This window comes from Colletotrichum costaricense (genome assembly GCF_030867565.1).
Source record: "Colletotrichum costaricense strain IMI 309622 chromosome Unknown Scaffold_11.1, whole genome shotgun sequence".
Classification (NCBI taxonomy): domain Eukaryota; kingdom Fungi; phylum Ascomycota; class Sordariomycetes; order Glomerellales; family Glomerellaceae; genus Colletotrichum; species Colletotrichum costaricense.
This window is the reverse complement of record NW_026848240.1, coordinates 1,605,746-1,628,906: the sequence shown is the minus strand read 5'-3', so window position 1 is coordinate 1,628,906 and position 23,161 is coordinate 1,605,746. Positions and strand designations below refer to the sequence as shown.

At 49.9% G+C, this 23,161-nt stretch overlaps 11 protein-coding genes across 11 annotated transcripts; 6 read left to right on the top strand and 5 right to left on the bottom strand.

Annotated features, from left to right (window-relative positions):
- Positions 1-266: 266 nt before the first annotated feature.
- Positions 267-1,584, bottom strand: CCOS01_10883 (TAM domain methyltransferase; the record flags this gene model as incomplete). The annotated part of the gene is made up of 8 exons (XM_060459036.1): positions 267-324; positions 375-794; positions 892-1,029; positions 1,082-1,119; positions 1,182-1,219; positions 1,287-1,416; positions 1,475-1,497; positions 1,563-1,584. 8 exons carry the CDS (start codon positions 1,582-1,584, stop codon positions 267-269), a joined length of 867 nt encoding a protein of 288 aa, XP_060310838.1.
- Positions 1,585-4,942: 3,358 nt separating this feature from the next.
- On the top strand, positions 4,943-5,435 carry CCOS01_10882 (uncharacterized protein; the record flags this gene model as incomplete). Its single annotated transcript, XM_060459035.1, has 3 exons — positions 4,943-5,113; positions 5,178-5,204; positions 5,277-5,435. The coding sequence occupies 3 exons, from the start codon at positions 4,943-4,945 to the stop codon at positions 5,433-5,435; spliced, it is 357 nt and encodes a 118-aa protein (XP_060310837.1).
- Positions 5,436-6,364: 929 nt separating this feature from the next.
- Positions 6,365-6,915, top strand: CCOS01_10881 (uncharacterized protein; the record flags this gene model as incomplete). Its single annotated transcript, XM_060459034.1, has 2 exons — positions 6,365-6,510; positions 6,564-6,915. The coding sequence occupies 2 exons, from the start codon at positions 6,365-6,367 to the stop codon at positions 6,913-6,915; spliced, it is 498 nt and encodes a 165-aa protein (XP_060310836.1).
- Positions 6,916-8,022: 1,107 nt separating this feature from the next.
- CCOS01_10880 (uncharacterized protein) lies at positions 8,023-8,317 on the top strand (the record flags this gene model as incomplete). Its single annotated transcript, XM_060459033.1, has 2 exons — positions 8,023-8,221; positions 8,289-8,317. 2 exons carry the CDS (start codon positions 8,023-8,025, stop codon positions 8,315-8,317), a joined length of 228 nt encoding a protein of 75 aa, XP_060310835.1.
- Positions 8,318-8,737: 420 nt separating this feature from the next.
- Positions 8,738-10,189, bottom strand: CCOS01_10879 (uncharacterized protein; the record flags this gene model as incomplete). Its single annotated transcript, XM_060459032.1, has 1 exon — positions 8,738-10,189. The coding sequence occupies one exon, from the start codon at positions 10,187-10,189 to the stop codon at positions 8,738-8,740; it is 1,452 nt and encodes a 483-aa protein (XP_060310834.1).
- A 1,876-nt stretch (positions 10,190-12,065) lies between these two features.
- On the bottom strand, positions 12,066-13,546 carry CCOS01_10878 (uncharacterized protein; the record flags this gene model as incomplete). Its single annotated transcript, XM_060459031.1, has 4 exons — positions 12,066-12,100; positions 12,159-12,314; positions 12,416-12,763; positions 12,826-13,546. 4 exons carry the CDS (start codon positions 13,544-13,546, stop codon positions 12,066-12,068), a joined length of 1,260 nt encoding a protein of 419 aa, XP_060310833.1.
- A 911-nt stretch (positions 13,547-14,457) lies between these two features.
- CCOS01_10877 (monooxygenase) lies at positions 14,458-15,637 on the top strand (the record flags this gene model as incomplete). The annotated part of the gene is made up of 3 exons (XM_060459030.1): positions 14,458-14,758; positions 14,816-15,357; positions 15,434-15,637. The coding sequence occupies 3 exons, from the start codon at positions 14,458-14,460 to the stop codon at positions 15,635-15,637; spliced, it is 1,047 nt and encodes a 348-aa protein (XP_060310832.1).
- A 270-nt stretch (positions 15,638-15,907) lies between these two features.
- On the bottom strand, positions 15,908-16,756 carry CCOS01_10876 (uncharacterized protein; the record flags this gene model as incomplete). The annotated part of the gene is made up of 3 exons (XM_060459029.1): positions 15,908-16,395; positions 16,457-16,604; positions 16,691-16,756. 3 exons carry the CDS (start codon positions 16,754-16,756, stop codon positions 15,908-15,910), a joined length of 702 nt encoding a protein of 233 aa, XP_060310831.1.
- Positions 16,757-17,789: 1,033 nt separating this feature from the next.
- Positions 17,790-18,647, top strand: CCOS01_10875 (uncharacterized protein; the record flags this gene model as incomplete). The annotated part of the gene is made up of 1 exon (XM_060459028.1): positions 17,790-18,647. The coding sequence occupies one exon, from the start codon at positions 17,790-17,792 to the stop codon at positions 18,645-18,647; it is 858 nt and encodes a 285-aa protein (XP_060310830.1).
- Positions 18,648-19,674: 1,027 nt separating this feature from the next.
- On the bottom strand, positions 19,675-20,365 carry CCOS01_10874 (uncharacterized protein; the record flags this gene model as incomplete). Its single annotated transcript, XM_060459027.1, has 3 exons — positions 19,675-19,782; positions 19,845-20,128; positions 20,194-20,365. The coding sequence occupies 3 exons, from the start codon at positions 20,363-20,365 to the stop codon at positions 19,675-19,677; spliced, it is 564 nt and encodes a 187-aa protein (XP_060310829.1).
- A 471-nt stretch (positions 20,366-20,836) lies between these two features.
- CCOS01_10873 (uncharacterized protein) lies at positions 20,837-23,075 on the top strand (the record flags this gene model as incomplete). The annotated part of the gene is made up of 5 exons (XM_060459026.1): positions 20,837-21,307; positions 21,379-21,789; positions 21,854-21,921; positions 22,098-22,366; positions 22,438-23,075. The coding sequence occupies 5 exons, from the start codon at positions 20,837-20,839 to the stop codon at positions 23,073-23,075; spliced, it is 1,857 nt and encodes a 618-aa protein (XP_060310828.1).
- Between the last annotated feature and the right edge of the window lie 86 nt (positions 23,076-23,161).

Genomic DNA, 23,161 nt, shown 5'->3' with positions numbered 1-23,161 from the left:
AGGTCATGTGTTTTTCGGTCCATTTTTTCACATGGTGTTTGGCGTATTAGCGGGTTGCGAGCAACCTGAATTCTTTGATTGTCGGTTGAATGAAGCAGCATTTCTTTTACCGGGCTCGCATATGGATTCTCAGCTTTTATACTTGTCTTCTAATTACTATCAGACGAGAATTCACTACCTTTAACCTATTGATTATATCGGTTGCAGTCCACCTCACTCCATCTACCTTTTCTGCGTGTCTCATGCCGACAATACCATGCTTCAGCTTAGTCGTCCGCAGCTGCTTCCTCTTCCTCTTCAATCTTCTGTCCGTAAACGACGTGGCTTATATTCCGTCAGTAAAGTAATTAATTCTCTCGGTAAATCCAGCTTACTAGTTAAGGTATGCGTGGAAAGTACCACTCTTCAATTCTTGGCGAACCTGGGCTAACAGCACCATCACCTCTTCCCTAGTCCATCCAAGCACCCCAATGAACAGCTTCAAGGTGAATGCATCGAGGCCCTCAAGAGTTTGAGCAAGATTGCACATTCCAAGATCTTTGTTGTGCGCGTCCTTGGCCCATGGACCCAGAGGAATCTTGAAGTGCTGGTGAACCACATTCTTGAAGGGAGCTTCACGAACCCAACCCTCGAGTTTGGGGCCAGGGGAGTCTTCGCGCCCCAGCATTTTGCAAGCCTCGATGAAAAGACGGTCCCACTTCATGATTGCATGCTTCTCGGTCAGTGTTCCGTCATCGCACGCGTAGAGAACGCTCATGTCTTGGAATTCAGCCCAGCCGTTTGGCGCGAGGTTTCTAGCACACGACTACGTCAGTTCAACTTCGCTATGGAACGGGACGCGATCCACTCTGTGGCTAAGTATTCCCTGACAATCGGAGGTCTCAAACCCACTCATATACTCTATAGACCAGCTTCGGCCAATCTGCGATTGAAGCAGCCATGTATCGCGTGAAAATAAAGTCGTATTTCTCGTTGACAACCCAGGCGCTTTCGACATCATCAATCTCGAATCTGACGTTCGGCGGCACCCTGGTTCTAAATTAGCTATTAACAGCCTATGTCTGGTGTCCAAAATCCTCACCAAGCTGGTTGTATCGGGCTCAGATCGTTCCCAAAGATCTAACATAGTCTCTAAGTCAGCTTTTTCTGGCCTTGGCGGTTGACGGCTCATGTAAATGTACCTCGGCGTTTGGAAACAAGTCGGCAATCTCAATGGCCCCTAATAGACAACAGCCATGGTTAAAACTGAGAATGCAAGATTGAGCCTTTCTCAATAAGCAACCTACAGATTCCGGTACCGGTTCCTATATCGAGGATGCGGTGCGTCACCTCAGCCTTGATGGGGGCGAGGAAGAACTTGTTGCCGATGGTCTTGACAATCATGGTATGCGTCAAGTCTAGACGATCCATCTCTCTCTGACATGCAATCAATGTTAGAAAGGCCGTATAGTGGTATGATTTGCGGCATTCGTACCTCATCGTTTGGAAAGTTGTATGCTGTTTATGTCGGGATGTTATGTGAGTTGTGCTGGACGGGCTACATTTGATCCTCGATTTCTCACTTACATCCTGCCCGGAAAGCATGATATGTTCGACCATACTCTTCCGGGTAGTCTACAACACTTGATGTCAAAGAGGCTGTGTATGAAGAGCTAGGAGAAATTGAGTCCTTCGTCAGCTAATCACTCTTATTGGACGGCAATTCGGGAGCGGGGTAGGGAATCTGGCATCTTTACATTCGGTCGTCGATAGTTGATGCATCATCGGTGGTCTTTCAATAGTAAGCTCGAACGTCTCGTGGTTCTCGGACACTTTTGCAGGCAACTGACGCTAGAGTTATCATCTACTTCCAAGGGTGCTGCCGCGATTGAAACTCCGCCTTGTGCCAGTGACACAGCGGGGTCTGAGACTGGCTCAGCTGGACTGCTTGCTGTGTGCGATGCTGTTTCAGCCATGTCGGAAGTAATAGTCTGGGCCAGTCTATTAAGTGAGGATGTTGGGGGTTGTCTTTTCGCCTGCTGAATGGGCATACTCAAGCCGCTGAACGGGGGATCGAGCGGCTTTATATTCCTCAAATGATTGTTTGTGCTGTTCAGAATGAACCCCGCAGCTTGGCAGCGCAAACAGTTGTTGGTTGTTCTGTTGAACGCTTGTTGAAGCAACGTAAGTGGCTGATTCTCTTCTATACCAGGATCGAGGTGGGTTTTCGGGTGCTTGCACCAACCGTGGCCCGTACGATAACAATCACTGGCAATGCGGGATCAGAAAATAGGGGCTAATGCTGATTGGGGGGCAGATGTAAGGGTCATTAGCACTGCTTTGCAAGGGCTATCGACTCTGTGGCTTTGGTCACAAATGACGAGATCTTGACTCGAAATGTTACTGGAGAGAAGGATGTAAACTGGTCCACACATCTTGTAGAGAACGAGCCCCTCAAAGTTGAAAAAATCCATTGAGGTCACAGTTCTGTTGCTGAAAGCGCTGAAAACCAGCACGGTTTGCGGAACAAAGTCATTCTCGTTGGCCTTCATGTCTCTGGATTAATGCATCAGTACTTAGTCTGGGATCAGCAGATATTTTGACATGAGCCTTGCTTAGAATTCTAGCTGCGTTCAACACGACCTTTCCGATCGATGAGTAGGAAGAACCAAGGCGTACAGTGTAATCGCTCAATGTGTATATGTGCAGGAAAGCCTGAGCCGGCATGCATTTCCTGGTCTGTAGATTTGATTAGCTGGTAGTGTTATGGAGGTCGAGTGTCATTGAGCCACCCATGTACCACCAGTTCCCGACCCATCCTTACACATCAACTTTCCAAGACCTTACTTCTCCGTACCGTAAGTCGTGGGGTTCTCGGTCAATTTCTTTTCATTGGTTGATTATGTACTTGACTTTTCTGGATCGTCAAAGGTTCCATTTGGTACCTACTCAACATATAATATCTCCGAAAAAGTCTTCGGACCAACGGAGGCTTTGACGCTCAGTCTTTTACTTCTTTTTTTCGAGACGTGTTTTGTGACTGTTTTGTACCAGAACCGCTTCTTTTCTTAATTTGATTGCTGGTTCAATTTTTCTGCTGTCCAGTCGTCTAGCTTAGCCCTGCACGATGGCTCCCCAGGATGTTCGTCTGTGTCGTGGGCCACGAGGAGGCCTAGAGTATTAAGGGTAGCTCTTAGAAAATGTCTGTTCGCTTGACACTGCCTTTTTGGTAAGACGTGGATAGGTATTCTGCCAGCTTTCGATCACATCATCGTCGCTTACGTGAGACTTTGGTGCCGGCTTGTCGGCGCCATACTTCCGTAACGCTCCTATACATTGGGCATTCATGTCGTGACAAAACATCAACAGAGGCAACGGGTGAGTAATTTGGTCTTACGCAAAACAAGATGGCAAATAATAAGAAAGACTCAATTCTGATGGCCACATAAAAAGCTAGACCTCTAGCCCGTTTCAGATGCAGATCAAGAGAGGTTGGAGCACCAGTCTTCTCAGAACTTGTCCTACTTCTCCCCAACTTACCAAACATCTGAAAGATGATCTCGGATAATTGTAAGCCTCATTTCTCCTATGTCCGAGGCGAGGGAAACACCATACCCTTCGGTAAATCTGTGTTCGTTGAGAACTTCAGCCCTGTCAAATTCATCACGCCAACTCACAATCGAAGTTTCAAGTCACAGCTTGAGAAGTGGATATGGTGGTCAAAATAGGTTAGGCACATGGTCCAAGTTGTGTGCGGGAACCATTTCCATTCACGGGCAGTTTTTGCAGAATTGGGAGTCTAGTTTGATTTACTCCATCGTCTTGAAAGCTTAACTTATGGCGATGCTGGGCCCGGGCATGCCAAGACCGCGCATCAATACGACGTGATTTCGTAAGGACGATCTGGAACATGCTTCTCGGGGCTAACAAGTGGCTAGTCTTTTTACTCAGCCTGTCTTCAAGGTCTCATGCGCCGTAAACCCGTTTCTCCCATGTCGATCGCTCCATGCCACTGTTTCCACAACAAAAATCTGCCGACCCCCTTGCAATAGTCATTTATGAGAACGATGAAGTTTGTCGACACATGACTATTTCCAAATCTTCGGCAGAAATTGACATGGGTACCATAACGTTTGGCATGTAGAACACCAGGTGTAATGTAACCGCGTGGGAAAACAATTTACTGATATCACACGTGCAGTGATACTCCCCGCCTTACCCAAAAATAATCCGTAGTCAGGGAATATTGACAGACTTGAATTAGAAGTTGATTAATCTCCGTGTATGTGGGGCTGCATGTGGCAATGCTGAGCCCAAGACAAGCACTCATAAGGCTTCGGATCACAGCTAAGGCAAGGTGAATGGACATAACATCGATACTTGCGAATACCTCAACACGCTGCCTAAATATGCTTTCCAGACCATATTTCAGGCCAATCAGGTCTAGACTATCGGTGTAGCCGGCTAAAAGTGAGTACTTCGAGCTGCGAGGTTCACCGCTTCCAAACTCAAGTCTTGACGTCAACCCAACTCTTAATGGACATCTGGAGACAGCAGACTATCAAAGTCTCGAGATCATCCGGTCAGACTAGTAAACTAAAATAAAGAATTATCTCGTGTTCTGAAGACTTTGCTATCTCAGAACATGGATAATTATGATGAGACCAGGTCTGGAGGTTGTCGACAGTCTCGCGACCGGCGTGTTTGGGAAGTTCCGGCTGAGATTATTGACGCGGGACGAGTCAAGTCTACTTGCTACCAATTATTCTGAGTTTTTCGTATGGGGAGGAAACTACATTGCAATTTTCGTGTAATATGACTGCCATTGAAGAACATAAAGAGGCAAGTATCCGGCGTTCTTTTGCTATCACTTCATCACCACCCTCATCGTCATCATCGCTTCTTCATCATCAACCATCTATCACTTCGACAATATTTCATCATCCTGATCCAAATCGCCAAGATGAAGTTCTCTGCCTCAACCGTTCTCTTCGCCGCTCTCGGCGCCTTCTTCGCCCCTGGCGTCGCCGCGGACCCTCATTACGAGTGCTCCTGCAGCACCTGGAACGGCCGAGGCTGGACCTACGACTGGCAGCTCACCTTCAACGCCTGCAAGAACAATTACGAGGGCGAGGTCTGTATATACTCGGAAACCGAAGTTCCAAGGCGGAGGCAATTATTGACTAACACAATCACAGGCCAATTACAACCACGGTCAGGGCAGGGTAAGTCTTTTCACTCCTGCCACAACACCTGTGACAATAGTCAGGTCTAATGCTAACATTTCGCGACTAAAGTGCAAGTGGTTCTCCCACAAGCGCGTTGATGGCGATGACTGGAACCGCGTCTGCGAGGCGCAGGCTCGTGATGGATACTACCCCGTGGCCAACGATGTCATCGACTCTACCCAGCCTAAGATTACTGGCAAGTCTGGCCACGGCTTCTGCAAGCGATAGAGTTTTTCAAGAGACTTTTGAAACTCTGTAAGCGCCCAAATTGATAGGGGAATGGAGGACTTTGTTCAGACATAGAATATTTGATTGCCTTGAAACCGAATCACCGCTGCTGTTCGTACCTAAGTACCTAAATTATACTGATTCATAATCACCATACCTTACACATAAAACCAATACTCATCATTTGCGCGCGAAATTTTCAAAATTGTCTGGCTAGTCTTGAAAGGAGGATTCGAGGATATTGACAGACAAATATTGTCGTTATCTGATATTGAATCCTGAAAGTTCTTTCAGTCGATCCATGTTAGTATCTCACCGTCGTGCTCAGCGACGGCGGAGCATTCTCAATGACCATGAGTCAACCTTGCAACTAATCATTTGACCAAGGGGAACTTGGCACGCGACTCAAGAGAAAAGTCGGCATTTCATTACGCGTAAATTTAACTTACTTCTTTCGAAGCAGAATGTCGTCAGAAAGGTAAGCTAAATGAGATTACTATCAAGTCTGAATCATTATGGCCCAATACTGATCAAGGCAAGCCTCGCTCGTCCACTGGTGCACTGCGAAAGTCTCCGGTCCAGTCACCTCGGACTTGTTGGCTTGAAAGATTGATCGACACGGAGGTTACTAGGCCACAACTTTCAAACTACCAAATTCCGACACCAGGCGGATTGACTTTCCCCTATCGAAAGCTTGTGTTATTGATATTCCTTTTCTCTCGAGTTCATTCGAATGAGAAGCTGTACAGGCTCGTAATTATTACAGCGTCTAGCAGATCCATCAGCTTCCTTGAACTTGCAAGTGCATTAACCTCTCTGATCAAACGGTATAAGTCTCTGGAACTCCCGGCCTTGAAGACTTTGGACACCACGGCCTACCTATATCGCTTCCACTTCGACCTTCATATTCCTTCACTCAGATTACGACCATGAAGTTCCTCGCAGCATTGAGTCTTGCCACCGCCGTCACGGCCCTGGCTGTCCCTCCCGTCGAGCATTTCTCCACTTCCGAAGGAGATGCTAAAGGCTCACTTCAGCTCATCGGCTCCGAGATCAAGTCTTCCGATGCAACCAAGTATGTCAATTCGATGTGCTCTGTCTTGAATTCCGTGTCTAACATCTTGATAGTGTCGTTAGATCCAACGACGAAGTCGCTTCCTCCCTGGCCCTCGAGAAGCGCATTGACGGCATACCCATTCCTCATGGAGTTGCTTCTCCCAAGTCACTTCTGCTCATGGGCGTCACTGTTTCCTTCCACATGGTTGGTGGATGGGTTCGCCAGGGCAGTCGCAACGTGTGGACCTACACTTGCAAGGGCATCGTCTTGACCAACAACAATGACAGGAAGGCGGTTAGCATCTTTGCCGCTGGCATCAAGTACCTGACCAATTACATCATGTCTGAAGGCAGGGTCTGGACTGTGAATGCTCCGGAGGGAGGGTTTGCGGACACGGTGAGCATCAATATCGGAAAGGCTTAAATTCGCTGCCAATATTGTGTACCTTACATAGTGTTGAGCAAGCTCAGTTTCATGCGGAGGAATTGACTAATCGGACGTGACTATTCATCTAAAGAGCATCTTGTGGATTGCGAACAACTCATTGCGCGTGTTGCCAGAAGTCTGCTCAGCCAAATGCTGAACCCCGTAGCCTCTCCGAAATGAAACAATTTTCCAGGCTTCTCAGCTTTGGGCATGCACACCTGGCTTGATATACGTGTTCTCAATGCATAGCCTATGAAGGACCCTATATCAGGGCTTCAGGAAGTCAGTGAACTTTGCTACAGGTACTTCAGTCATAAAGAGAGTCCAAAATTCTCGAGCCCCAAGCACTTAGACGAATGCTGATCATATCAATGTCGCTTCTTTCTCTCGCTCCATCGGCTAATCATCAGTCGCGAAGGAGATTATATTAATTCGTCACGGGTCTCTCGGACGGAAACCCTGGTCACGATGAGGCCTTCCTCATCGTGCGGCGTATTGTCTTGCACCAAAAACTGACTCGAACCCGTTACAGAATCCGAACTTCCCTGTCAACTCAGGTTTAAAGTTCAGTCTAACCAGCCTCCTGGGCCCTCAGACTCCAGCTTGGCCACTCGATTCTAGCAGAAGGGAAGGAGTTCCCACTAGGAAATGATTCGTGTGCCCACGGCGCTCGTTAACTCCCCGCGTATAATGGAACAACTGCTATGCACATGATACGTCAAGCAGCACTTGGCGCGCCGTTCATCTTAGCTAGCAATGAGCACTGTAGATCTGTGACCGTGATACTGGGTCGTTTCCAAATGATCGGCCTGCTCCGGTTCTATTCCGGGATGAAACTCCACGTCTGTCCTGCACCCGCCCGAGTATTTGCAAGTGTCAGAGAGATTAATAGTGAACGCGAATGATGCTGACTGAAATAAAAGAGCCACGCAACGTCGATGTAGATCTTTACAAAAGAGAGACATACTTTCCCTTTTCCCCAGTCAATCAAACCTTCTCAGCCAAAAAACTTTCGTTATCGCTATTTCCTTTTCAGATTCTGCCGTAATTCGGTGCTTTCCATTAAGCTTGATTTTTAACTTCGCACTATTGAATTCAATCACAATGAAGTTCGCACTCGCCGCATCTTTCTTCGCTGCTATTGTTGTCGTGCCGGTCACGGCCGGAGAATGCGGCACGTTTGGGACCGACTTTGGAGCTTGTTTGAACTGGTGCTCTGATACCAACCCCGGTGCCGAACGATACATTATCGACGGATGTTATCGGGCTGTTTGCTCAAGCTGTAGACCTGCGAAGGAGCGATGTGAGTTGATTCTGGTTTTTTGAAGCCAAGCGTCGAGGAGAAGTTTACTGACAGAGGACCCGTACAGCACTCGAGGCACGAGTCTTCCAGGCGTGAAGATAACAAAAAGCCATCGAGCAATAGCACCAGATCATGTCTTCCCAGCTGGCCATCCCAGCTTGAGAACCTTTCCACGAGTCCGAGTGCGACACAAACCACTTCTCAGTTCGCTTTCGCTCTCCCACAACTTTTATATCTATCGAGGATTGTTCGCAATCAAAATCGTTGTCTCACGGCTCGAGGTCGTTGTTAGTTTTAGCTCAGATACCCGATAGCAAAATATCACACACTCTTGAGATTTTCCGCGTTGGACCCAGTGCTGCCATCAATAATACTCAATCTTCGTGATCTAGGGTACGTACATGTAGACTCTTCCAACTGAATCCGCCGTTGCATGGGTATCATGTGTTTCATATCCCCCGATTCTCAACCATGAACTCCTCTTAGTCTCTCCCTCTTCTGCGTCTTATCCCACGTTCAAGACTTTCCCTCAATGGCCAGTGCTTCTTCCCCACCGCCCACAACCTTCTCATATGCTGGAGCTGCCTCGCTAGGCCCATCATAAGCAGGAACCTCTTCAACAGGCGGCGGCGGTGCACTCGATGACGAAGCTACCGCAGATGCCCTCGTCCTCCCACTTGCCGTATCCTCATCTGGTGCCAGAACAAGCAACTTTTGACTTCCCTCACATTTCCAGCTTTCGCCCGCCACCGACAGCTTCACCTCCCAGTGCAACACGTGCTCAACCTTTAAGCAATACGTCACAAAGGTAGGAACGACCGTCTGCCCAAACGAACCTGCACCGTTTCTTTGACCGAGGAGCAGTCGTCCCAGCGCGTCCACTCGCAAATCCAGGACAGCACCAAGGTCTAGCGGAACTTCCTTAGGACCCGAGGGGACAACAATGGTGCTATCTTGGGCTTGGAAGAGATGCTTCAATCGCGCCAAGCAGAGTTTCCGCGTCTTGTTTGCGTCGTGAGGATCAAGAGTTCCGGGGCAAATGATGCCCGTCGTCGTCTGCAGCTCCAGCTCCAGCTGCTCTATCGTCACCGTCTGCGGTACATCCTCAATAACATCCGACGTCCGATCCCTGGATGGTGTCAGATGAAGCAGAAACGGGATGGTCGCCTCGTTTCCCAGCTGAATCACCGTGGGATACTGCACATCGAGGGTGTAGTGGAAGGTGGGAACTTTGGATGAGCCAAAGAACTTCTGCGTCTTCTGCTTGAACGACAGCTCCGCGTCAGTCATTCCTGGTAGCAACCGCTGACTGCTCACGCACCCAGTCTTGTTCCGCCTCTCCAGCCTAAAGTCGCTGATCATTGGCGATGGCACCGGAGGCGAAAATACTCTGACAGGCATCGCCGCCTTTACGACTGTGCTTTTCCCATGCACCGCCAGCTCGGCCTCAACCCAGTACTCGACGAAACCATGCCAGCTCTTGTTGAACCCAGACCCGTCGAAATGAAATGTCCCCGGCAGCGGTTGCTCGGGCAGCCCTAGGCCAGCATGACCCCCGACGTTGGGGCGCAAAAAGCACGCCTCCTTGGCACTCTCCCCGCCACAGGCATTCACGGCCCTAGCATCCGTATGCGTCGGCAATGCGAGCGCAAAAGGCCAGGATACAGGTTGGCCCCCAGCTCCGGGCGCGACGTGGACAGGTCCGCGGTGGACTACATCGCCGACGGCGTTCTCAGGCCAAAAGTTGAAACGGGAACGGTAGTAGCTCTTTTGGTTATTGCCGCGGGATACGACGAGTTTTGCCTTCGCACGGCCAAAGAGGCGGACGCGGACTGTGGCGTTGGCGGCGACGATGTGCGATTTGCGAACGATGTGGCCGAGAATGACGCTGCCTCCGTGAAGGGGCGTTTCTGGGTGAAGGAGCTGTATCGAAAGATCGAGATTGTTCTTCCTTTCCGTGGGAGGCATGATTGCTTCAATCCAAACCTTTATTCGCTCAAAACTGAATCAACTGATGGGTCTAGAGAGAAAAGAACCATCGATGGCTTAAAAACCCGAGAAAACCGCTGTGTTTAAGCAGGTCGTGGATTGCGGCACAGTCCGTAAGCACTTGGGAACGAACATCGCGCCAGGCAGCGACGATGTGGTTAGCGCAGTGGCGCAGGTGGCGCTAAGCCTGGACGAAACTGTGGCTGTGTAACATTACTTGATGAGTTGTTGACAGCCCACCGGCTCCCTTCATACCTTATCTCACAAGTCTGTTCATCTCATCTCATAGACGTGTCATCTAATCTTCTGGAGATTCTTTATTCTCTCTCTACGTTTCGTGTTAGTGTAACCGTGCCATGTGGTTCATGATCCCAACTCCATTGCGCTGCCGTGCACTATCCACCCATTTGATACCCATACGCCCTTCCTACCTCTCTTCTCGGTATCCCACTGGTACAGACGACGCCATCTGCCGTTTGTGATAGAAAATCTGCTTCCAGCTGCCATAAAGTAGTCTGTAGCTCCGGACTGGTGGAACAAATTGCAACGAGTTTTATTCTAGTCCCCTGGGAAAGATCAGATTCAATCAGAGGAAGACACCTACCATGCCCGATATCAGACAACCTAGATGGTCACCTCGGTCTCACTTTCTCAATCTATTGACGCCGAGTCACATGTACGAGAGTGAGACTCACCATGGAGGTTCCATAGAGTCTCGTCAGCGTGCGACGGTAGGTTAGTAGATATTACAGTTGCCATTCGTGGCCGCATACAATATAAGTTCCACCTGTAACTTACAACTTACTTGTAGACCAACGACGCAAGTAGGATATGAAGAGACAGAGTTGAATATGATTATGTCAATGGTTCTATCAAATGTGCAGCATCATTTGCAAAACGCTACGCTTGACGGCAAGAGCCTCGATAACCACCCCCTGAACTACTCCTCACTGGTCAATCTCACTACAGTCTCGGTAAGTGCTGTTTCAGCTCGCCATAGCGCTTTGTAAAGAACATGAAAATCATGTCAATCGAATACAACATGTGGGATCGATAGTCCTTTGAAGAGAGACTGCGCTTTTGCAATAGCCTTCATCACGTTTACGGTTTACCAAGTCATTACTGCAGCCTAATTCAGATGCCGAGAATGACAAAATGTGTCGGCTAGGTATGTTTTTCAATGTGATTCTGTTTCGTACACCCTCGGACTGTGTGATAGAAGGCAGAAAGGGAGGCCAGATAACTTGGCTCGGGTTCGTAATGTTTCGTCGGGAATCTTCTCGTAGACATAAGGCTATGAGCCTGTGCATCTCTGTCATAACAAAAATAGAGACGTTTTGCTATGTTACGTTGGTACTAAGTCGCTCGCCTTCAGGACAAATATTTCAACGTAAACAAAAGTGATAGATGGCCTTTATGGGGAAGCCCATCGACTCAAATCTTATGACTTCAGGTCGTTAAGAAAGCCGACATTGACCTTCATGAAATCATGCAAAACCAGTAATGGAAGGCCTCGAGGGAGAATAACTGATGCCAATCGTGAAGATGTTATACTCTACACTCTACATCATGTATGCCCAAACTACTATGGCAGTAAGGGGCTGAGTTTAAACAACGAGCGATCATTCAAACTCATGGTTGACAACATGACGGAGCTTTCCAGGCGGAATTGTAAGGTTAAAATGTCATATATCCAATATCTATTTGCACTGTAGCTCACTCGAGTAGCTTTCACCGCCTTTAAAAGTCGTGTGAACCACAGCAGGCCTGCTGCCCTATGTGACAAGATGTCATAGTTCATTCTACACGACATTACATCTAGCTCCAGTCCTGTAAGCAACAGAACACCTCTGGCCTAAGCTCTTTTCGTGGCCGTCCAATATTGTGTTACTGTTTTCTTTATTAGATATCGGTTTCGCCTCCCGTAAGAAGCTGAACGGGTACTCACCATAAGTGAACTTGAGCAATGATTCTGGCTGTTGAGCGTATAGGCTGTCAATATTCTTCCGCGATGAAAGGTCCACCTCGAATCCAATCAGATCTGCTAGATGAAGCACTTCCTCGGCTGAGAGCTGAAGGGCGGTGTGGGTACCGTATTTTAGCGCTACGTAGTCACATGTCAGTGCGAATTCGCTGGTTGGATTACAAGAAAAACAGAAAGGTCAAAATTCATGGAAGAGTTCTGGAGTAAGAGTGATTACTTACGTCCAAGATTGACCCAAGTGCCACCAGGCTTCAGCAGCCGGTGGATGTTGCTCAGAAAATCAATGATGTTGCTGCCAATGTCAATGAAGAACAATGAGGCAACGGCGTCGAATTGGCCGTCCTCTGGGAACATCTCCAAGAAGTCGCCCTCAACGAACTTGACAGCCTTGTTCGGCATGTGATCCGGCACCGTCAGGGCCGTGTAGCGCGAGGTAGGGTTGGACTGATGGGTCCATTTGGTCACAAAGGGATGAATAGTATGTTGATGCAGTGAGGTTGTATGGTTTGTAAGAAGGTGGTGAGCCAGTATTGAGCTGAAGTCCAGATCATTGGCCGTAACATCATACCCTGCATCCATGTGTCAAAACTTGAATTCACGCCCACAAGTCAACTGCGGAAAGGATACGCACCCAGATCAGCAATGTCGCTTGCTAGCCTGCCCATACCGCATCCAGGTACAAGAACCTTCTTGCCCTTGGCATTCTTGCCAAAGTGTTTCTCCAGGCCAGCAATGACGGGCGGGAAAGTAGCTTCCCTCTCCTTGGCGCCAAACGTGCTCCAGTCTCGCGAAAGATGTCCAAAGGTCAGGTCCACAAGACCAAACTCGGCATCATCTTCGTCTATCAACGGTCCTGGACCGGTTTGGTAATGCTTTCTTGAAATCTGCGCAATCTGCTTCGAGAGACGAGCGTTTACATTAATCCCTTCCGTAGCCTTCTCAAAGTGCGCAGAATACCCGAGCTTGTCGCTCATCAGCTTCTGGGAGGGCGTCTGGCGGTCGTACCGCGCATACTTCCGCTGCAACACTCCCTGGGCGAGAGACGCATACTGCTCGAAGGAGTTGATGGCGTGTGCCAGATCCTCGGGAAGCTTTTTTCCTCCTTCAGTTGCGCGTACAACCTTGGCAGGCCTCGTAGAAGTCCCGACGGGTGCTTTGGAAATGGATGGTTGAGGGGTGTCTAGAGGGGCGTTGAGCGCAACGTGAAGGGCTTCAGCGCGTAAGGAGAGCTTGGAAAAGAAAATGGCAACATCAGACAATGAGCCAGACCCGCGAAGGGCGAGGTAGAAGGGAAAGATGATGCAGAGGAAGAGAGCAAGGGAGCGGGAAGGGAAAATTGACGAGTACATCATTGTGATTGCGGCTAGGTATGAATTTGCGCCAGAAGAGGTTATTCTTGTTGCCAAATGCAGCTCTGATAAAAGCAGAATGAGCTTGAGAAGTGGATGAACGGCGTGATAAGTGGGAAAGTCCTTTCCCTTGAACCTCCTCGGCAGCTGCGATTCTCCCTCAGGGCCAGATACTTTGCATCCAGTCTCGAATATCAGAAGTCGCCGCAGGTATCAGAACGCAACGGCTGCGCCCGCCGTCCGGCCCCAAGCGATGGGGTCTACCGTCTGAGCATTGTCTGAATCGAAAAGTGTGGATTACCACGATTCACGGTCCCTCGGATAGTAACTGGGATCATCTCTGTTGAGGTTTAGAGTTCTGCAAGGGGGGCTTGTGTCCCACTCTGTAGTGACTTGAAGTAAACCTTCGGCTAGTGAGACAAGAAGCATCCCTCCCTCTAGTACAATCAGCCTTACCGCGAGCTGCTGGCGAGTCAAAGACCATGGAAAGTTGCCAGGTATGGAAACTATCTCGGATGACAGGCCACGTCAGACTCTCTGCCGAGCCGAATTTCTGGCATCGTAGCCAATACAACTTGCATTGGAACGAAGAGACGTTTACGATTGAAATAATGACGCTCCGTGATGATACTAGTGCATTCAACGTGATAATAATTGAACTCGTGGACTATTTTGTCCTGCCACAGCGTAAGCATTTGTACTACCAATTGAGGTAAAACTTGGTGTCGGCCAGCGGAATGGCAATATAAGTCTATAGGATACTCTCTCATTGGCCGAAACAGCGCTTAAGTGGAACATAATCCAAACGACACAGTCAAACTGCTTATTTAACCTTGTAACTGCCATCCATTCTGTGTGACTGCGTCTATCGTGCCGTTTCTCTAAGAATCTAAACCCACATTCTTGTTAGAGCCATGGGCCGAACAATTTTGTTTCTCTTTGCACTTGCCATTTTCTCAGTTCTCCACAGCCACGGACAGGCAACAAAGTGCGGCAAGCTCTTCGAACGCAAAGAATGGCGAACATTGACCCAGGACGAGAAATCTGGCTGGGCGGGAGCTGTGAAATGCCTCGGAAGCATACGGCACCAACGATTGTCATTCACGCCGGAACAAACAGTTCTCGAGGGAATGAGAAGTCTATACGATGACTTCTCGTACTCACACGCAGCAGTAGAGCACAGCGCACATAGGAATGTCTACTTTTTGCCGTGGCGTATGTTCCTTCCCCTCTCAATCTTTGTTCAACACTTCTATATTGACACCTGCGCAGACCGCTGGTTCCTCTATTTGTTCGACGCGTCTCTCCGCCAAAACTGCGGGTACGGCGGTCCAACGCCATACTGGGACTGGTCGCGCGATCACGCGGACCTGGTCGGCTCTTCCGTGTTTGAAGATTCACCCGAGTTTGGACTAGGCGGGACTGGAGACTGTAGTTCTTCCCCCGAGGCTGATTGCAAGGTCACTACAGGCGCATTTGCCCAGTTGGAGCTTGCCTGGCCGATCCCTCACCCACTGCGTAGGAACTTGACGCTCATCACTGGGTGGTTCGATCATGAGAAGCCCCAGAACTCCACACTAGGCCCAGACTCTGTGCGGAACTCGACTGAACATCACACGGGCGACTTTTACAGTTTCCAGCACTCAATGGAGCAGATGCATAATCATGTCCATAACTTCGTTGGCGGTGACTTGGCGGGGGACTGCCCAAAGAAACTACCAGCGGAAAGTTGCAAGGACCTAGCCGTCGCCTTCACGCCTAACGACCCTCTATTTTGGTTGCATCATGCGCAGCTTGACCGTTTATGGAGCAAGGTGTGCACCCCTTCCAAACCTTGCTTGATTCAACTGTTATATCAAATATACTAACGTGGGTTGATGACTTTCACAGTGGCAACGCCGACACCCCGCCAATTTTGCCGCTTTTTCCGGCATACCCTTTCACTCGTTCAATATGAGCGACCCGCAATATGATGTTAAAGCTAGCGCAGATTACAAAATGCCATTTGATGTACAGAGTGTGCCCGTGACGCCAAGGCAGGTTTTTGACACGGAGGCTGGGCCACTATGCTATCAGTATGTAGATGATGAGTGACAGTCTTCGGGCTAGAATGATAAACAACGCATCTTGGCATCCTGGGGATCTTAGTCCGAATCAGTGACACCCTGGTCCCGTTTCCTATGCCTCCCCGTCAGAGTTCAGCTCTGCTTGAGTCTGTGCGCGCCCATTTACGCGAAGCGATCACACGAAGCGCATGCAGGGAATAAAGCAGAAGATGCAGACCAGACGAGTTACTGAAGCGAAGATGTAAAAGGTTAAGAATTTCTATTGCTATGCTTGGATTTCTCATTTCAAACAAAATATCTATAGGCTAGACTCATTGATCCTCTCAAACATCTCAGGCGTCCATTTCGAATGTTGCTCCGCCATCCAATCGTGCACCTGTCTCCAGTCCCGGCAAGTGTGTTTAGCTCCATCGCCTGCAGCAACTTTGTCACCATTGGGCAATTTCTTGTTTGTGCCACCAGGTTCGATCGTCGTGTCAGCAGCGCAGAGGATACCCTGCCGCAAGTAGTGGAAGCAATGCTCCGTGTGGTCAGACCCGTCGTCTCCGTTAACGAGCACGGCACGAATGTGGCTCAAGCAGTGCATCTGATGCCACATCGACACGCCAAACGCAAAGTGCTCTTGGCCTAGAAAGACGAAACCCTTTCCAGGGGGACGGATTGCGTTCCATTCAACCGTAGAAGCAAAGCCTTCCATCCCGTAGTGCTCAGGATCATCTACGAATTCGGCCTGAATGGTGCGGACCTTGATAGGAAGCTCATGTGGCCGGTCACCTTCGAGGTAGGCTATAATGTGTTAGTCACAAAGATAAGAAAGAAACTAACAAAAAACGAGGATTCGACGTACTGTATGACTGTGAACCACGGGTCAAGACGCGGAAGGAGAAGAAGAGAGCGCCCAGGTTCAAGACGAGGCATACGCAGAGGGCTGCGAAAAGGCCGAGTGAGGGGCCTCGTAATTGAGACTTCAGAGACTTCAAAGACATGATGGCGTGCTGGCAGGGTAGTGCGTTGAGGTTGTTAAAGAAAGAACACAATCATTTGGATCAGCAGCGCCGAGAGTGGGCGAGCAGTGTTTAACAGATCTGTGGCCGTATCCGCCCTCGCCCTCGCCCTCACTTGAGTAGATGAGTCGCGATGATAACATGGGGCGGTGCAAGAGGATTCGCAACTTCGCAAGTGTCAAAAAGATCTACTGATGAGAGTCAGTTGTCCAAGGGTTGCATCGACAATGTGGAGAGCCCCAAGTATGCTGACAGGGACCGCATCACAACCTCCGGTCCCACAAAAGCGGCTCGACATACGACGACAGTAAGTTTCATCGTCTAGATGAACGTCTAGATGAACTTCGGAATGTCCGTTGCTATGTTGACGACGAAATGCACCGCAGGACTGTTTGAGGTTCCACAAGATCTGCTCGCTGGACTTGCGATGAAAGAAAGTTTTTGCATCTAGATGAACCTCGGGAATCCGGATCCCAGTAGCGGAAGGAAGGGACCGCAGGTATGGAACAGGTTGCGTGCTCCACACGAAATGATGTGACTGCTCGATATGCGACGAAAGTAAAGTTTCGATAGCCAGATGAATCATGGGCGCCCGCAGGTCAATTTATTCGGCTGCCATAGGCCTTGGGGCTTGACCGATTGAGCTGACGGAGGCTTGGATGAGGCTTGCCCGGCGGAACGGACATCAAGACATCATGACTCCTTCCGACGGCGTATCATGCCGACGTGCCATCTACACGCCCCCGGCCCTGCTGTTGGAGATCTCCACCAGCCTCGTATACCAAACTCGATAGCTAGTCACGATCTTTGTCTGGAACCTCACCGTGGAACCCACCTGGGAAACTTTACGAGGCGTGTTGGAGACTCGGCACGAATGTCTGAAGACCCACGACTTGAGAATTATTGCGAAGGCAACGCCGGCGCAATAACGCACATGCACGCTTCTGATCGTGGGGATTCGTAGTCGTACGGAGAGATTGTCGAACGGATATCCCTCCCATGAGCTTCATCACTTGACGCTCGAAATCCATAAATACCCAAGAGAATATCGACCATGGAAAGAAAAAACATCCACAACAACATCTTACTCCACAACAATCATCTTACCATCATTTCAACATCTTCTTCAACTCACTTTTTCTTGTAAACCACCAAGTTTTCAATCAATCATTCAAAATGCAGATCACCAGTGTTATGCTCAGCCTTGCCAGTCTCGGCCTGAACGTTCTTCCTGTTCAGGCCGGGCCTATTCCTGGCGCTGAAGCTGCTCTGGCGGCGCGCCACGTCTATTCTCCCGATGTTGACGAAGCTCCTGTTGAGAAGCGCCATGTCTACTCTCCTGATGTAGATGAGGCCCCTGTCGCTAAGCGCCACGTCTACAGTGTCGACAAGGACGAGACCGTCGAGAAGCGCCACGTCTACTCGCCTGATGTAGATGAGGCCCCTGTCGCTAAGCGCCACGTCTACAGTGTCGACAAGGACGAGACCGTCGAGAAGCGCCACGTCTACTCGCCTGATGTAGACGAAGCCCCCGTTGCCAAGCGTCATGTCTACTCCGTCGACAAGGACGAGGTCGAGAAGCGCCACGTCTACTCCCCGGACGTTGACGAGACTCTCAACAAGCGTCACGTCTACTCTGTCGACAAGGACGAGGTCGAGAAGCGCCACGTCTACTCCCCGGACGTTGACGAGACTCTCAACAAGCGTCACGTCTACTCTGTCGACAAGGACGAGGTTGAAAAGCGTCACGTCTACTCGCCTGATGTCGACGAGACTCTTAACAAGCGCCATGTCTACTCCGTCGATAAGGATGAGGTTGAGAAGCGCCACGTCTACTCTCCTGATGTTGACGAGGCCCCCGTTGCTAAGCGCCACGTCTACTCTGTTGACAAGGACGAGGTCGAGAAGCGCCACGTCTACTCTCCTGATGTCGATGAGGCCCCCGTTGCTAAGCGTCACGTCTACTCTGTTGATAAGGACGAGGTCGAGAAGCGTCACGTCTACTCCGTCGACAAGGATGAGACTTCCGCCTAAGTTCAAAAGCGGTAGGAGCGAGTCAGGAAAAGTCACTGCAGGAGCGGGTTTGCGGCAAAATCGTTTTGGGCGGTATGAATTCTATGGCTTGCTAGCGAGAAGGGGAGATGTAGTGGGGTGTCTCAGCACTTTTGCGAACTTCCAGTGATCAAATGCGTAGCTAGGTTTGTTTAGTTAAAGGTGTCCTTCTTAGAATCACAATAGAATTTCCTTTTCAACATCAGTGTTCTGTTTTGGCAAGCGTCCCTAAATTAAGCGTATCCCCATATGAGCTCTGCAAGCCATGCAATAAACTTCGTTGCTTATCATTTTAAGTCTACCCTCTTAGCGCTGGTCACACAAGCAAGTATACCAAAACTCAGAAAGAGTAAATCAAGGTGTCTGAGCGCATGGGGGTGAGTAATCGTTTCCGCACGCACGTTTGTTTTGTCCGCCAGTCGGGTCTCCGCCAGATAGCCTTGCCCCTGCCCCTTGAAGACTTGATAGTCGTACAGTATTTTAAGGTTTACTATCTTCGTCTGTGGAGAGCTTGCATAGCGCCATGGAGTCTTCGCGACCAAGGCTCGATCGGTCGCTCTCCTACCGACGCTATTTACGAGTACGAGGAAACTGCTCGCTTTATCGGTGCCCTTGCTCTGATGCTGCTTTAATAGCCTTGCCAAGACATTGAACGCTGTGGTCATATTGGGAGAACTATGTTTCTCATGGCGCATCTCGAATGTGGCCTCTTTTGTCTTTTCTTTCTTTTTTTTTTTTAATTCCTCATGGTAAATCTGTTCGGTTTATGCAAAAGAATTAGACAGTGAACTTTACTCCACGCTATACGTTCGAGTTGTAAACAAGGATTAAATGGCAGATTTCTAATAGAGAATTGGTGCAAAAACATCCAGCTTGACACCGAGTCATGTTCCTTCCGATGTTGTGGCGTGCCTGAGCATTGATATGATGTATTCTGAGCTAAGATAGGGATGTGAAATTGCAATTTTGACTAAAGAATTTTGAGGAGTGAATGCTTCTCAAGCTCTATCTACAGGTATTCATCCGGCATCGGGATGAGCGTCTCGTTCCCAGCCGCACACATGGCCGGGTGCTCTTCGGGGAGAGCCTCTGTATCGGCCATTTTCACATCAGTGCACTATCAATTCATGTTACATCAGTCAATCTCACTTTATTAAGCTCTCAGCTGGGGTAACTCACAAAGTATTGCACCTTGCCCGTCGCCGGGTCCTTGGCCTCAAAGTACATGACCCCCATCTCGTTAAGCTTGGTCTCGAAAGGTATCGTAACATTGACGCACACCTGACCAGAGGGCTGGATGGGTAAGTCTTGCAGAATGATATGAGGGAAGTCGTCCCTCTTCTTCGGCACTCTGTTCCGAGTGTAGAGAGCTGTGACAAGGTCTCCAGGATGGCCTGAGAAAGAAAGGAACGTGCGGGAGCTGCGGGCGTAGGCTTGGGGGTTGTGCACGATCTCCCCTTTGGCTGTGTGTTAGATCATGCCAATACTGGGGAGTCTGATGAATTGGAGACTGGAAGGAGAAACTTACGGCAAAACGGGTGGAACTCATCTAATTCTGGCCGAGACGGGAGGTTGGCACCACGAGACGACCATGGGTACTGGACGTGGAAACCCGCATGGGCGGGGGCGGCGGCGGATGCGAGGTTACTACCGGTGCCGAGAGCAAGCAGAAAAGTAAGGACGGTAGGAACGTTAGGCATGGTGGATGAGATTTCAAGTGCTGGATCGGCATAGGTTCCACGTTGTACGCGGCCATCTGCGGCAGAGAGAGACAGCAAGATGATATAGCTCGTGCCAAGACACCTGACAGTCTACCTCTCAACTGACTTGAGACTGTCGAAAGTCACCGACACGGTCACCCCGGAATGTCAGATAAATTACTCTCGCCGTACTGATCGAGTCAAGTTCTGGTGAAGGTTTGAAACTACAGACGCGTTGCAGTCCCACTACATCATCATCTTTACGTGCTCCTCAATGGCTAGACTGCGCCACACGGTAGTTCCGCGTGTTGAAGCTTTATTCGAACTCATCACCTGTCTCTGTCTGGCTATCTCTGGCCTACTGTGAATCACTCCTGATCTTCTTCTTCATCCACAACTTCCAGTTCTCTCGTCCTTTTCCTCATCGTTCGTCGTCTTACTATCATTTGCCCCCTAGAACGACCTCCCACGATGTTTTCTAAATCAAAGTCGGACACTTCTCAGTACACGCCGCTCTCCCGACCAGGCGGTGGCGAGGGTTCTAGCTCTAGCACATCTCTTGAGAAGCGCTCATCTTCCGAGGATGATGACGACCACCCCCTGTTGGAAGCCTCTGAGAATCTTCCAGGTCTCCAGGCAGCCAAACACTGGCAGCTTCCCAAGCTCATCCTCTACTTTTCCTTGGCTTTAGCCTTGCTATCATGCGCCAACATCGCTCTGCTTCCTGCGACGCTGTCGAACTACGCAGCTTACCCTTATACAGACTCTGAACTCAATGCCCTTCCCTACGGTGACGCCAGACTAGGACTTGACAGAGCAGCCAAGATTCTTCGCCCTCCCAGAGAGTATCTTCGCGCCTGGCCGGACAGAGTGGTGCGAGTGAGCCGCAAGTTGAAGAATTCAGTGTGGGGAAATGGGCCGCAGGTCTATGTGACTGTCGAGGTACGCGCAATTTCCTACCATCCCATTCTTACTATCTGCGGTTCAAACAAGAATTCTGATGTGAAAAAAAGGACTCAACTATCATGCGCTTCCCGGTTCCTACCGCTGGTATCAACGCTTGCGCAATCAACTGGCTCGCGCCTCCGGAAAATTCCACGCGCATCAAGGACCTGACTACCAAGGGAGACGTTTCCGAAATTGAAGTCTGGCAGCTTATTGCGCCCTCAGCCACTTCGAAGCCAGGCTCTTCCACAAACATGGACGAGCTCGACTACGACACCGTGTCGTACTCGGCTCTCCCTGTGCGCGGCGAGCTGCTCGGCGTGCTGGATCTCACCGTGAAACCGAATAGCACGACGGTGGAGTTTGCCTGCCCTAGCGGGGCAGAAAATCTCGTGGTAGAGTTGAAGTGCCAGCGCGTGGCGTGTCATGTCAGCTTCATGCATCTGGATACCATGCTGCCGCGATTTGGGTTTGAGTTGGTGAGGAAGAGGGAGTGAGGTGGAGGAGGGACTGACTAACGGGCTGGGGGCAGAATATGCACAGACATTCGACAATAGGATTAGCCGTGGCTGGTGGTGGGCAGCATGTCTTGTTCCCGAATCCTTGGAGGGGTAAACCTAACACAAACAATAAAGGCCAGGTCTCACCCTACATACTTAATACAAGAGTCCACTGCCCCCAACGATAGCTTCTAGGAATAAGAATCCACCAGATATTTCATTACTTTACCCTCCTTGGCCGATCATAGGACACTAATCCTTGTTGTGATTCTCGATCACCCATCTAGAACTCACTCATCTTACACGCTCAACAACATGTCCACTCAACTTGACGCTGCTTCCATTGCTCGTGTTTCCTTGCACGACCCCAAGCACTTCGATGTCCAGCTCATCCAAACCGCTCACCGCCTGGCTCTCCTACGGCACTGGGATATTCCAGCAAGCTCCAAAATTTTAGAACTAGGATGCGGTCAGGGAGATTGCACAACCGCTCTCGCCACTGTTGTGGGTGAGCAAGGCACGGTGGTTGCCGTTGACCCGGCCTCGCTGGACTATGGTGAGTTCTTGCTGCCTTGTGTAGCGTTTGCTAGTAGCCTCGGCAGGTAGGCCATCTAATCATTCGCGTAGGTGCCCCGTACACTCTCAAGCAAGCACAGGATCACATCTCACAAGGCCCGCTTGGCAATCGTATCAACTGGGTTCAACAAAGCCCTCAGGACTATCTCTCTTCCCTCACTTCATCCAGCGACGCCAAGCCCTTTGACGCAACAGTCCTTGCCCACTGCCTATGGTACTTCTCCTCCCCGTCTCTCATTCTGGAAACCTTCCGTGCCATCAGACAGCACAGCAAGCGTCTTCTCCTTTCCGAATGGTCCCTGGAAGCAACGAACGCTGCTGCCCGGCCACACGTTTTAGCCGCCCTCACTCAAGCAGCGCTAGAGTGCCGCAAAGGCGAAGAGAGCATCTCCAACGTCCGCACGGTTCTAGGGCCAAAGCGTCTCACAGAACTCGCTGTCGCGGCCGGCTGGAAACTGGAAAAGGAGAGCCGCGTGCAGTGCGGCGAAGGTCTTCAGGACGGACAGTGGGAGGTTTCTGCCTGTCTTGGATCCGGTTTTGCGCGTGAGGTAGAGGAGCGTGTCAAGGATGAGCGGGAGCGCGCCGTGGTCTTTGCGTTACGTGATGCTTGCGAGGCGAGTTTGGACGGTGTGCCGGGGGGTAAGAAGGGAGTTGCTGCCATGGATGTTTGGGTCGCGAGCTTCGTCTGAGCTTTTTCTCCCTCTCTTTTCGTCTGATCATGTGAACCTTAGAATAGTACCCGAAAAGAATAGAGGAGTCTGTGTTACATGTAGTT